The sequence below is a fragment of the Phocoena sinus genome, chromosome 2 (genome assembly GCF_008692025.1).
Source record: "Phocoena sinus isolate mPhoSin1 chromosome 2, mPhoSin1.pri, whole genome shotgun sequence".
In the NCBI taxonomy this organism is placed as follows: Eukaryota; Metazoa; Chordata; class Mammalia; order Artiodactyla; family Phocoenidae; genus Phocoena; species Phocoena sinus.
In genome coordinates this window covers 124,932,908-124,948,083 of record NC_045764.1, presented here as the reverse complement: position 1 = coordinate 124,948,083, position 15,176 = coordinate 124,932,908, and the positions used below count along the sequence as shown (strand labels likewise).

At 35.2% G+C, this 15,176-nt stretch overlaps 1 protein-coding gene across 2 annotated transcripts in view; it reads left to right on the top strand.

The window, feature by feature from the left end:
* MDGA2 (MAM domain containing glycosylphosphatidylinositol anchor 2) overlaps positions 1–15,176 on the top strand; it is an 851,876-nt gene that overhangs the window by 614,171 nt on the left and 222,529 nt on the right. For both annotated transcript variants that reach the window (XM_032624718.1, XM_032624719.1), the window contains one exon: positions 4,090–4,419. In XM_032624718.1, the coding sequence (XP_032480609.1) occupies positions 4,090–4,419 (330 nt within the window). The remainder of the gene's footprint in view (positions 1–4,089; positions 4,420–15,176) is intronic.

Here is a 15,176-nt window from a genome sequence, read left to right as displayed (position 1 = left end):
TTTTATTTTAATACAGACTATTATGTGTTGTATAATTCATGGAACATCTGACAATCCGTGCATTTTATCATTTTAAATCTATAGCTATAGGAAAGACACAATCTCACAGCCTCCTCTTTGTCTTTATCTGCATATTGTATTCCTGGAAGCCATGAGCCTAGACTTCTCCAAAGCCAGTGGTCTTTAGCTCGAGGATAAACTCAAGAAGTAATCTAATTTTAAATAATTGAACTATGCCTTAGAACTTTAGTCATTCATAGGCAAAAATCCACTTTTCTCTCTAGGGAAAGGTCCGCAGCAAGCCCTACCCAGATCTTTGCAGTGGCCTTACATTTATACACTAGTTTCATTCTATTCGCAGAACACCTTTGTAAATCTCAAAGTAGAGGGACTTTAGTGAGTGCAGTTAGAATGTCCTGGCAAGTAACCTCTCAAAAGTGAATGTGAGCCAATTGCATTCAGTTCTCACAATGTTATGAAAGGAGGCTGTGGGTTATATTGCAGTGTTCCTAAGCTGATTATCCAGAACAGAGGCTCAGCTTGATGGCAGTTCTTTACATGCATTGCCAGACTAAACAAGTACCTTTTGAGGTTCATCCATCACAATTTATGATACATTAAGCTAAATCTAATGTTATCTCAGGCTGGTGTTACAGGATTTTCTATATTCAGGCTAAGAAATTGCATTTGGGGAAAGGGATTTCTCCTCTCTTTTTCCATAGAATTTCTTTAGTTCTACAAGAGTCTTGTTATGCCTGTTGGACCCCTGTTATACTCTGGTACTAATCACAGATTGATTTTAAGTATTTGAAATCAACTGGTAGGAGGAAATGATTTTAACATTGCATGAACTACGATAAATTGTTCACTGAAAAGAGTGTTTAATTATAAACGAAGAAACCTGCTTCCCCGTTGATTAACTATATTAAACACTTCATATTTTCAAACCGCTACACTATTGTTAATAAGCTATTTCTCACAATGGGTCTCAGAGGGAGCATAATACAATCACCTCCTATTTTTATAAATGATGCACTTGACCCATAAAAATTAGATTGCCCATATCGGACCACATAGAAATGAAAAACTAGAATTGGCTTTCAAGTTCTTAATGCACCTGTGCCTAGTTAGCAGGGGTATGCTCTTAGTTTTCTGAGCAGCCAAAATAAATTAGAAAATTAAGTAAATTTAACTGTCAGATGGCTACACACACACACATACACACACACACACACACACTTTTTTTTTTCCTTAGAACATTTCTGTTCAGTATGCAAAACCAGATATTTTGTTATGGAGTAACATAAACTCAAAGAGATGGCTCTCCAATTGATCCATGCTACTTATTCTGATATTCCCTTATCTTTAGCTCACTTGCCAGACTGACTTGTCCCTCTTTTCCTTTTCAGAATATGTCATTTGAAAGACTAATATGATTGACTTTGGCCAAATCATAGAATTGTCTGATACTGAGATCAACAAATATTTGTGGCAATGAGTTCGTTCTTAAAAGCCCACTTGCTTATATTGCTTTCTATCAAAAATATAGTTACATATCATATTTAATTTTATTTCTGAATTGATTATTAGATTTATAATATTTAAAATATTTTAACTTTGGATTTTAAAAGTTATTTCTCATGAATAAAACAGTCCATGATATGTAACATAGATATTGATCTCTTGTTTTTTTATCAGTGGCTTTTGAATTGTTTAGTAGTTTAAATCTAATTTGTCTGATGAATTTGCAGTTCTCTCAACATCAGTATCACTTTAATATGTCACTGTACAGAAAACAAAGCTAGAAAACAAAAGCTGCCTAGTCAATAAATTTTAATCACTGAAACATCAGTTTTTTGTCATATTTGTATATGGCAACCAACATAAAACTTAGGAGTGGAATTTATCCTAAATGTACCCCCATACGAAACTATTACACATATATATACAAAATTTTTATCTTTGAAAAGTATGAATCATCTGTTTAACTTTTTTTAGCTTTATTATTTCTCTATAGAAACAGGATAAGGAAAATTCTTACCAAATGAAAGGAAACTTTCATTTAAATGTTATGAATGCTAACAAAAGTAAATGTTCCTTGATATACTATTTTTTTAGGTCTGTTAAAAAAAAGTAAAGGACATTCTATGATCTTATAATTTGCTATGTGCTACAGAAATTTAATTGCATTTGAATTATATGTGCACAGTATATTATACTAAATATAGTAGCCAGATATGGACATTTTCAGCACATTTCCTTTTCTAGATATAAAGTCATATATTTCAGCACCCTATTAAAATATAAATATATGACTGTACATAATAGAATGCCATAATTTCTCCTGATTTCATCCTAAAGTCATATACTGATAAAGTTATGGTTGGGAATAAATAAGTTTCATAAGTTGCATTTGGAAGATGTAACAAACAACAATATAAGAATGTGATTTAAATATTTGTCTTTCGGTATTTTCATTAAGACTGAAGCTTTGTGCATTTTCTAAACAATACTTTGGAGGATTCTCCTCTGAGATTCAGAATTCTTCAAACTTATAAAACATTTCATATCTTTTTTTAGACATAGGTGTCATATGCATTGGGTAGATAAACTGGACTATAAGTTATGAGTACACAATTTGCCATACATGAGGGTCAAGTTTATGTCTGTTTTGTTCATCTCATGTTATAAGGTCCTTGCCTAGTGCCTAGTCCTGAACAGGAGCCCTATAAATATTTCTTGAATAAAAAGAATGATATAAATGTTACTTTTGATACTCATTTCTCTCTCCTTATTAAGATGCAAACAAGAAAGCAGATGAAAATATTTGTGACTGAAAAGTAAAGAAAATTAAAATAATATTTTTAAGATTTAAAAATGTATTAATCTCTAGTGTATTCTTAAATAGTTCTACAGATTTCCATGGTATTTCCTGGCCTTTATTGGACTGAGGAAAATCAAGTTAAATTGAGGAAATTTTACCCAGAATGCAGTTAGAAGGCCTCCAATATCTTCAGGTCTTCTAAATTCACGTCACTTTTGTCAGTGTCATCATATATTTAGGTTTAATTGTAAAAGTGAATGATAATTATGTTTCACTGCATATGCTACGTTTCATCATGTAGGGATGGTGATGTTAAAGGAGAGGGGCATGAGTAGGATGTTGGAAAAGAGAAAGATGGGTATATGAGTATAACTGCCATAAAAAGGAACAAACTCTATTCCAAATTGAGTACATGGTATCATTCAGAGTTCAGAACTGGAGCCCTTAAGAAGCCAATAGATGCTCCCCCAGCAGTTTCTGGTAGATATCGTTACTGACACAGGTTGTGAGAACAGCACTGACCTTAGACTCAGAAAGCACTGCTGTTAGGATACAAACACAGCATGTTTTCCAAGCCATCTGCCAAGAGGTTCTTTTGGCCATCTGCATAAAATAGCCAGCAAACAGTTTCTACTAGAGACATCTATGAATGGTGGAATAGAGCCATCATAGCAAATTTTTTGAAAAAAGTATTTCTTTCAATTCAGGTTATTTCACTACTATTGAAAATACCTCATGAATATGAACTGACTGACCAAACTAGTTTTGGTCAGCATGTAGATACAATCTTAGAAGAATTTTCTTTAATATGAAATTTGTGCAATATTTGAGTTATTTGGGAAATTGTACCATAATTAAAGTATGACATGGGTAAGGAATTGGACTTAATGATCCATATAATTATTTTTAACTCTACTACCTAATGACTTTATATAAACACGTTTCATCATTTGTTCAAAATTCAATGGCAACAATGTTTAAGTATCATATATAGATTTAAAGCATTTTTTATATTATTGGAAAATATTAACCAATTTATAAAAATCAGTTTTAGAGTGTCTAAGTGACTTAGGTCTTTAGATTATTTCTAAATTACCTAAATGAGGTTTATTAATATGCACACTACTTGGAAACTGAAGAAGCATATGTACATTTTACTTTATTTTGTTTTACTTTATTTCAGCCCAGAGATGACTACCTAGAGTGAATGCATCCCTAACATTATGAAAGTAACACTAATAACTTACGAAATTTTTATGTTTTAGCATTAAAAAAAGGACGATTTTGGATCACACCAGATCCTTATCACAAAGATGACAACATCCAGATTGGGCGTGAGGTGAAAATATCTTGCCAAGTAGAAGCTGTTCCTTCTGAGGAGTTAACATTTAGTTGGTTTAAAAATGGTCGTCCATTAAGAAGTTCTGAACGGATGGTTATTACGCAGACTGATCCAGATGTCTCCCCGGGAACGACAAACTTGGACATCATTGATTTAAAATTCACGGATTTTGGGACATACACATGTGTAGCATCTCTGAAGGGAGGAGGAATATCTGATATCAGTATTGATGTTAATATATCCAGCAGCACAGGTAAGAAGCATATTTATGATTCAAAAGATGTTCACATTGAGAATAATTTTCTTTTTTTACGTAAAACAAAATAGTCTTCAGCCAAGCTAAGAACATTCTAATTTTCAAAAAGCTTCCTGAAACCAAAGTCCTAACATTCCGAATGCCCAATAAATATCATGTTAAGAGACTTTGATTTTGATTAGATTTAGAATTACATTAGGTTTTGATTTAGACTTAGATTTGATTTAGATTTACATGAGGTTTTACAGAAATAGTGCAAATAAAGTTAATAGTGTTGTCTATGATAGGTATAGCCTTCTGGGTTAAATGGTACCAGTTTTTAAATTATTAACTAGGAACTCTCTGTAAAACCTAAAATTATGTTAATTAATAATGTTAAACACCAAATGGCTAAAGAATTAGGACAATTTTCAGAATTGTGAAGCAAGCAGAAGCTATTTAGTCCATAGAAGAAAATACTGAGAGATAATTTGAGTATTCAAATATAAGGAATATAAGAAATGTATTTTCCACCAACAAAAACCAATGATAAACATGTTAAAATTGTAATCAGATGTGACTCAAGAACCTTACGATAGAATCTCTTCACAATGAGAATGGCTAAATATAAAAATAGATTGGAGTGAAATTTCTTCTGTTAAGGTTAAAACCAAAAATATGTTATCAATTTTCTCTCAATTAAATGAATGTCTATGGGTAAGGAAAATTACAGGGTAATTTTGGTATGGAAGGACATATTAACTTAATTCTTAGGATGTTTTAAAGCCCTGTGATTCTATGAACTGCAATCAGTATGCATCTGGAGAACTCCAACGTTGCTTTATTTGTTTTGCCAGCTTGTTACTAGATTGAATTTTAATTTAGGATTTTTATATAATCCTAGGGTGAATAACGTGTGTTGAAAACATAGAGCACAAATGTAGATAGCAGACATACTCTGTTTGTTTGCTTTTTTTAATTGGAGTATATTTGCTTTACAGTGTTGTGTTAGTTTCTGCTGTACAATGAAGTGAATCAGCTCTATGTATACATATATCCCCTCCCTCTTGGACTTCCCTCCCACCCCCATCCCACCCATCTAAGTCATCACAGAGCTTTGAGGGAATTTAAATGGTTGGCTTCTCCTTTCCAGTCAGGCAGTATTTTGACTCTTGTATGTTAACAGATTGACCTGAGATTTTGTGTCTTTTCATGATTCCAAATTGCAATGCATGCTGGATTGATTTTACTCCTTAAGGGATATGGTCCATACCTCAGGCTGACCAAATGTGCTTACTTTTCACCGTTCTGCATTATTTCTAAAGGATATTCCATTCTAGGGTGATGAAAGGTACTTGTGTTTGGAAATATGTCCTTTTCTAGGTAACAAACAAACAAAACCACAATAACTATTTTTTATCTAACTTGTGTTAAAAATTAGTGCTATCCCGTGGGCTTCCCTGGTGGCACAGTGGTTGAGAGTCTGCCTGCCGATGCAGGGGACACGGGTTCGTGCCCTGGTCCGGGAGGATCCCACATGCCACAGAGTGGCTGGGCCCGTGAGTCATGGCCACTGAGCCTGCGCGTCTGGAGCCTGTGCTCTGCAACGGGAGAGGCCCACATACCGCAAAAAAAAAATTAGTGCTATCCCTAGATGGACTCAGTTGAGGATATCTAAGGAAAGCTGTTGATATGCTCAGTCAGTCATCATTCATTTATGTATTTATTCAATCAACAGATGTCCATTGAATGCCTCCATCAACATGCTAGGGACACCCATATATGATGTTTCCCATAAGAGTAAGAACAATTTTGTAAAATCCATGATCATTTTTCCTTATTTATGAGAGACAATTTTCCAGATGGTCTACACTGAATTATGACCATTGCTTTGTTTGGTTGTTTGCCTGGTTTTGTTAGCTTGTTTCGTTTTTGAAACCGATGACAAAAACTTATATGTAAAGAATCAGTGCTCCTATCTAAACAGACTTGTCTGATAGGAGTGCAGTTCATATACCATTAAACTTGGACAAAAGAGGGAGCAGAGAATGGAGAGGAGAAAGGAACATTATATAATTATTCATAAAATGAGTCCTAACATTCATTTTTATATACACTAGTTAGTTACCTATTTGAAACTGTGTTGTAAATGACCAGCATTGATTCATGAAATTTCCAAAACTCTTAAAAGGAAAATTCCAAAAGATGATCAGAAAAGCAGAAAATCCTCAAGAAATGCCTCTTATTAAAAAAAGTTTAGTTGTAATAATTAAGGTTTTTTAACCATTATTATTTGTCTGGTTACCAAAGGTGACAGTGCTCGAGATGAAGGAGATATATTAAATCCAAAACACTCCCTTTTTTGTTCCCTATCCACCACAGACAGACCTGGTTGTGGTCTGTCTCCTCCCTAGAGTGGAAGCTCCATGAAGGCTGGGACTTTCTCTGTATTGTTCATTGTTGTAATATCAGCATCTGGAACAATACATGGCACTTAGAAGATACTCAATAAATTATAATTAAATCAAAAAAATGAGCTAATTTGTGCATGTAGCTTTCCTTTTAGGTTTCTTTCCTCCTCCTATTATTACCTCTGCAAGGTAGACATTTGGTGTCTCTCTTCTTGATCTTGTAATTCCCTGCAGACTTTAAGAAAATCATTCATAGACCAATTTATACTATTATTTAATATGTTATCACTCTCAGGGGCAGGACTGGCTCCATAATTTGTGGCATACATTGAAAATTTTTAAGAATGTGTCCCTAGTTCAGAACTTGATAAGGATTCCATGATGGCAATATCAGAGCATTAAACCAAGTGTGGGACCCTTCTAAGCATGGCTGCACAGGTGACATGCTTGCAGGACTGGCCTGTGCACGGGATTGTATTTTGATAGAGGGGTCTGCAGAAGATGGTGTTTACATATCACGAATGTGATTACATATTCTATTTTCATGCTGAAACTGGGTTTGATGTTTCATTTTGCTTACAATAGAGTTGAATACCAGAGTGCAATATAAAGATCTGTAGATCAGAGATTGTGTGATTCAGTTGGTATCAATAAAAATTATTTTTATCCCCACAGAGTAGAAGACTACACTTAAAGCTGTGCTTTAATCTGAAATATAGAGATATTACTGGGGATAGAGTTTGAACAAGCTATAGCATGGAGGAAAACCTTAAACTATATTAATTCTATGAACCATATAGGATTCAGAGGAAATTCCCACAAATTCAGCAAAGTCAAAAAGAAGGAAACTACTGTTAAGACATAAGTAAATATGTGGGGCCCTTTTACATTTTGGGTTTTGCTAGTTAGTACTATTTTAGGGAATTTAGAATTGACCAAGTGGTCAGTGGTTTTCTTGTGTGTTAAGCATTGTGATTATGTTAAATGTAAGCAATTTTAGGATGACATTTTAAACTTAAAAAAAATCTGAACCTTTTGTTTTTCATACAAAATCTTACATTGAATCTTAGTTGTTACTGTGTTTTAAGAGACATATATGAAACTTACTAAGATGAGAATGAGGTACCATAAGGCACTTCTGCCTAACAGTTTGAAAACTGTTTCTTTAAATGACAGAACTGCATCTCTAGATATGTTTTTGAGGACTTTAAAATTGAAATATAAAATATCTCAGGAAGATAAATCCTAGTTTACAGAATTATTCATATTTTTAAAAGGCAGTGATTTGATTTAAGAAAAAAAAACTTTGAAGAGAGAGGCTACATGCATTTTGGAGTTTTCCTCATGCATCTGACTGAATAATAAAAACTATGATATATGTGATAATAGATTATGTCTTCTTTTCACATTAATTCAACATTAGAAACATTTTTTTTCCTCCTGGTTCTGCAAACATGCAAATTGTTTTATTGTGAGTATTTGTTGTTCTGTCAAGTTAAAATCATGTCCCTTGCAGGTTCTTTTACTGTGTTACTGCTCTGTATCTGGCTGTATGTCTCATGGTGACAGGCAGTGGGCCTTGCCCTTAGGGAGCTTACAATCTAAGTTGTCAAATTACTTAGTTGTCAGATGATTTAAAAATAAGGCATGATATATAGTGGAATGGATGCTGTACTTAAAGTTTTATCAGACTTCTGTAGGACTCGTGAATGTTTTTGTCAATGTGAGCACAGGAAAATTCCACAGAAAAACAATATTTAAGTTAAATCTTGCTAGAAGGAGCATTATGACAGTGACAGTGAAGGGAGAAAACATTTGGCAAAATATACAGGATGAAGAAAGTCCCAGAAATATTATGGGATTCTTGCTTTTTACTGTAGAATTAATATTAACTGATACTAAGACAAGCAAGTTTTATTGGTTTATTTCAATTTTATTATTATCCTTAATGAAGCTATATTTTATGTGGCTAGACTGCAGGTAACTTACATTGTAGTAATTGTAAAGTTCTCAATTAAAAAATTAAATATACTGAAATATTAATTGTTGCAGTTAATCTTGTAAAATGAAAATCGTTCACATACTTGCTGGAAAATGCACGTAAATGTTAGCCTAAAATTTTGGCAACAGTTAAAATCAACCCTTAAAATATTGTTTCTTGTTTCTTATTCGGTTACATAAGTATAATTGTTACAGTAGATTTTTAATTTTCAGAGGGTTGCTGAAAAATATCCCATTGCTTCCTCCAGTATTGTTATGCATAAAGTCCTTTGGTGCTCTTCAGCTTGCATGTATTCCTTTGCATGACCTGAAAACTCGTAGGTTTATAGTAAACTCTGAAGCATCTGCATCATGCCTAGAAAATATAAACAGTGAGCCTGGTGATCTGTGGAATTCCATGGTGAGACATCTGGTAGGCACATATAGCAGAAGACTCAATACAAATTTGATGATTTTTTTTTCTCCCCTGTTTGAGTACAGGGACATTTTATATAGCAGAAAATGGAGCAAGATTTAGAGGATTAAACCGGAGGCAGCAGCATAAGCATAGGTACACAGAGAAGGTAACAAATTGAGAAAATTAGTTGGAAATTTTATCTTGGCTGCTGACTACCTGGCTAGTTACTATAATTATGATAGTTAATTGTCTGTACAAGTATTCACACCTGTGAAATAAAAGTTCTTGATAATAGAGGACTATGGTACACAACTAATAAGAATAATTGATGAGCATGAGAGCAAAAGACAAATGATTGTCTTCTTAATTGGATTTGCTTCTTTGCCCTTTTCAAGTTAAGGAGGAGTAGAAACTCATGAAATTTTGCTGATCAGAACTGAAGTTTTATAGAATGACTATAGTGGGTGACAGGTTGTTTTATGTAAGAGGAAGTCATAATTAAGACTAACACATGTAAGAACTGACAATGAAGCTTCAGAGGAAGCTTCCATGTAGTCAAAAGTTATGTAATTGGTTCCTGAGTTACTGGACAAAGAAAAATTCATTTTCTTTCTTGATTCCAAAATTGTGAGGTTCAACCATCACATCCAAATTAATGATGGAGAACAGAGGTCAGCAATTTTTTTCTGTAAAGAGTCTGATAGTAAATATTTTAGTTTTTCAGGCTATATGGTTTCTGTTGCAACTGTTCTGCTCTGCTAATATAGTAGGAAAGCTGCCACAGACAATAAAATGAATGGGTACTGCTTTGTTCCAGTGAAACTTTATTTACAAAAACAAGTGGTGGACCATATTTTCCCATAGGCCATAGTGTGCTAACCTCTAACCTAGACTTCTGAAACCCTGTTAATTAAGAAATAAAATCATAACAAAGCTGAACTCTGTGAACTTACTAGGAAATTGTTAAATCCATGTATAACTTATTTGTTTGTACAAACATCAATATATTTTCTAATAATTGAGTCAAAAATCTCAGTTATTCTTATTTCTCATTTATGTGTATACAGTTGACCCTTGAACAGTGTGGGGGTTAGGGGCACTGACACCTGAGCTGTGAAAAATCCGAGTATACTATAGTCAGGCCCTCCATATTTGAGGTTCCACATCCTCATATTCAACCAGCCCGGGATCATGTAATGCTATAGTACATGTATATTGAAAATCCACACAGTTCAAACCCATGTGGTTTTAGGGTCAACTATATTTTACTGGGCTCCTTGTTAAACATATTGTTTCTGCTAGGGTGCCCATGTTCTAGAATTATGCTGCAAGGATTCCTGAGATTACTTTGCAATTGCTCGTCTCATTCCTAGCATATAAGATTTTCTGCTACTGTCTCTATTCTGTTTGAGAACTCTTTCACCTATTTTTTTATCTGTTTCTATATACATATATTTAAATTTTGAATGGCTGAGGAAACAATGAAAAAACCCACAATTTTAAAGCAGTGAGATTTACGCCAAACTTTAGAGTCTTCCTGGATATGGAGACAGTTTCCTTATTTCAGAATGGATGGCTGACTTTCACACTGGCCTTAGGCAGGACTAATTTCATACAGATTGAATTTACTCTTTAGGTGTTGAAAATTCCTCTCTCTCAGTTGACTCTTGTGTTTATTGGAAGGGGTATTATAACTGTCCCTGATAAGGGCCAGAAAGAATAGTGTTTTAATCAGCGTGTCAGTAGGGAAACTATCCCACTAAAAAAAAATAGAATTATCTCTTCTACAGCCTTTCCCACTTTCTTTTCCTAGGCATTGAAAATGCCTCTTCACCTATATAGCATTGGAACTGGAACTAAACGTGGCTAGCTGATATCTTTACTGTGGCTCTTAGACCCTTAAATTGCTATTGTATTTAATGAACTTACCAGAGAAAAAAGGAACTGCATAATATTGTTTTTATTGACCATGTATACAGAACATTCCTCAGGAAATATTGGGCTTACAGCATGCTTGTAGAGATACCTAATTCCATTTATTTGTGCTTTTTCAGTAAAGGATGGTATTAATGTCAGCCTACATGGCAGGCATAGTTATAAAATTCATATTTAGGTATATAGAATTTACCAAGAAGAATATTTTATGCTTAACATTGCCTATTAGAAAATAGGTTTTACTCATTATATTAAATGTTTATAAAAATTTATTTAATAATTTGGAATTGTTTCTTCTGCTCATTTATGTTAGCCTTAACATTGTTCTGTGGCTGATGCAGGTTTTCTATATAGGAGACATGTAAACACAACAATCTGGAAGTCTTGGGAGTGGTTAGGGGGCTTGTCTGGAAACTGTTTGAATGAGTAATACAGTTGTTGTTTTTTTTAACATCTTTATTGGGGTATAATTGCTTTACAGTGGTGTGTTAGTTTCTGCTTTATAACAAAGTGAATCAGCTATACATATACATATATCCCCATAACTCCTCCCTCTTTTGTCTCCCTCCCACCTTCCCTATCCCACCCCTCTAGGTGGTCACAAAGCACCAAGCTGATCTCTCTGTGCTATGTGGCTGCTTCCCACTAGCTATATATTTTACATTTGGTAGTGTATATATGTCCGTGACACTCTCCCACTTCATCCCAGCTTACCCTTCCCACCCCCCATGTCCTCAAGTCCATTCTCTACATCAGTGTCTTTATTTGTGTCCTGCCCCTAGGTTCTTCAGAACCATTTTTTTTACAGTTTTTATTCAGGTTATATATTGAAAATAATGAAAGAAGGAAGGCAGACAGCAGAAGCAAGAAGAACTACATTCCTGTAGCCTGTGGAACAAAAACCACATTCACAGAAAGGTAGACCAGATGAAAAGGCAGAGGGCTATGTACCAGATGAGTAACAAGATAAAACCCCAGAAAAAAATCGAAATGAAGTGCAGATAGGCAACCTTCCAGAAAAAGAGTTCAGAATAATGATAGTGAAGATGATCCAGGACCTCGGAAAAAGAATGGAGTCAAAGATCGAGAAGATGAAAGAAATGTTTAACAAAGACCTAGAAGAATTAAAGAACAAACAAACAGAGATGAACAATACAATAACTGAAATGAAAACTACACTAGAAGGAACCAATAGCAGAATAACTGAGGCAGAACGGATAAGTGACCTGGAAGACAGAATGGTGGAATTCACTGCTGCAGAACAGAATAAAGTAAAAAAATGGAAAGAAATGAAGGCAGCCTACAAGACCTCTGGGACAACATTAAACACAACAACATTCGCATTATAGGAGTGCCAGAAGGAGAAGAGAGAGAGAAAGGACCAGAGAAAATATTTGCAGAGATTATAGTCCAAAACTTCCCTGACATGGGAAAGGAAATAGCCACCCAAGTCCAGGAAGCACAGTAAGTCCCATACAGGATAAACCCAAGGAGAAACATGCCAAGACACATAGTAATCAAATTGGCAAAAATTAAAGACAAAGAAAAATTATTGAAAGCAGCAAGGGAAAAATGACAAATAACATACAAGGGAACTCCCATAAGGTTAACAGCTGATTTCTCAGCAGAAACTCTACAAGCCAGAGGGAGTGGCATGATATACTTAAAGTGATGAAAAGGAAGAACATACAACCAAGATTACTCTACCCGGCAAGGATCTCATTCAGATTCGATGGAGAAATCAAAAGCTTTACAAACAGGCAAAAGCTAAGAGAATTCAGCACCACCAAACCAGCTCTACAACAAATGCTCAAGGAACTTCTCTAAGTGGGAAACACAAGAGAAGAAAAGGACCTGCAAAAACAAACCCAAAACGAATAAGAAAATGGTCATAGGAACATACATATCGATAATTACCTTAAACGTGAATGGATTAAATGCTCCAATCAAAAGACACAGACTGGCTGAATGGATACAAAAACAAGACCCATATATATGCTGTCTACAAGAGACCCACTTCAGACCTAGGGACACACACACACTGAAAATGAGGGGATGGAAATATATATTCCATTCAAATGGAAATCAAAAGAAGGCTGGAGTAGCTATACTCATATCAGATAAAATAGACTTTAAAGAATGTTACAAGAGACAAGGAAGGACACTACATAATGAACAAGGGATCAATCCAAGAAGAAGACATAACAATTATAAATATATATGCACGCAACATAGTACTACCTCAATACATAAGGCAACTGCTAACAGCTGTAAAAGAGGGAATTGACAGTAACACAATAATAGTGGGGGACTTTAACACCTCACTTACACCAACGGACAGATCATCCAAAATGAAAATAAATAAGGAAACACAAGCTTTAAATGACACAATAGACCAGATAGATTTCATTGATATTTATAGGACATTCCATCCAAAAACAGCAGATTACACTTTCTTCTCAAGTGCGCACAGAACATTCTCCAGGATAGATCATATCTTGGCTCACAAATCAAGACTCAATAAATTTAAGAAAATTGAAATCATATCAAGCATCTTTTCTGAACACAACGCTATGAGATTAGAAGTGAATTACAGGGGAAAAAACATAAAAATCACAAACACATGGAGGCTAAACACTATGTAACTAAATGACCAAGAGATCACTGAAGAAATCAAAGAGGAAATCAAAATATACCTAGAAACAAATGAGAATGCAAACATGACAATCCAAAACCTATGGGATGCAGCAAAAGCAATTCTAAGAGGGAACTTTATAGCTATACAAGCCTACCTCAAGAAACAAGAAAAATCTCAAATAAACACTCTAAACTTACACCTGAAGGAACTAGAGAAACAAGAACAAACAAAACCCAAAGTTAGCAGAAGGAAAGAAATCATAAAGATCAGGGCAGAAATAAATGAAATAGAAACAAAGAAAACAGTAGCAGAGATCAATAAAACTAAAAGCTGTTTCTTTGAGAAGATAAACAAAATCGATAAACCATTAGCAAGTCTCATCAAGAAAAAGAGGGAGAGGACTCAAATCAATAAAATTAGAAATGAAAAAAGAAGTTACAACAGACACAGCAGAAATACAAACATCCTAATAAACTACTACCAGCAACTCTATGCCAAAAATGGACAACCTGGAAGACATGGACAAATTCTTAGAAAGGTGTAACCTTCCAAGACTGAACCAGGAAGAAATAGAAAATATGAACAGACCAATCGCAAGTAATGAAATTGAAACTGTGCTTAAAAATCTTCCAACAGGGCTTCCCTGGTGGCACTGTGGTTGAGAGTCCACCTGCCGACGTGAGGGGCATGGGTTCATGCCCCGGTCCGGGAGGATCCCACGTGCCGTGGAGCAGCTGGGCCCGTGAGTCATGGCCACTGGGCCTGCGCGACCAGAGCCTGTGCTCCACGGCGGGAGAGGCCACAGCAGTGACAGGCCCACGTACCGCAAAAAAAAAAAAAAAATCTTCCAACAAACAAAAGTCCAGGACCAGATGTCTTCACAGGTGAATCCTATCAAACATTTAGAGAAGAGCTAACACCCATCTTTCTCAAACTCTTCCAAAAAATTGTGGAGGTGGCTTCCCTGGTGGCGCAGTGGTTGAGAGTCCGCCTGCCGATGCAGGGGACACGGGTTCGTGTCCTGTTCCAGGAAGATCCCACATGCCGCGGAGTGGCTAGGCCCGTGAGCCATGGTCGCTGAGCCTGTGCATCTGGAGCCTGTGCTCTGCAACGGGAGAGGCCACAACAGTGAGAGGCCCACGTACCAAAAAAAAAAAAAATTGCGGACGAAGGAACACTCCAAAACTCATTCTATGAGGCCACCATCACCCTGATACCAAAACCAGACAAAGATACTACAAAAAAAGAAAATTACAGACCAATATCACTGATGAATATAGATGCAAAAATCTTCAACAAAATACTAGCAAACGTAATTCAACAACATATTAAAAGGATCATACACCATGATCAAGTGGGATTTATCCCAGGGATGCAAGGATTCTTCAGTATA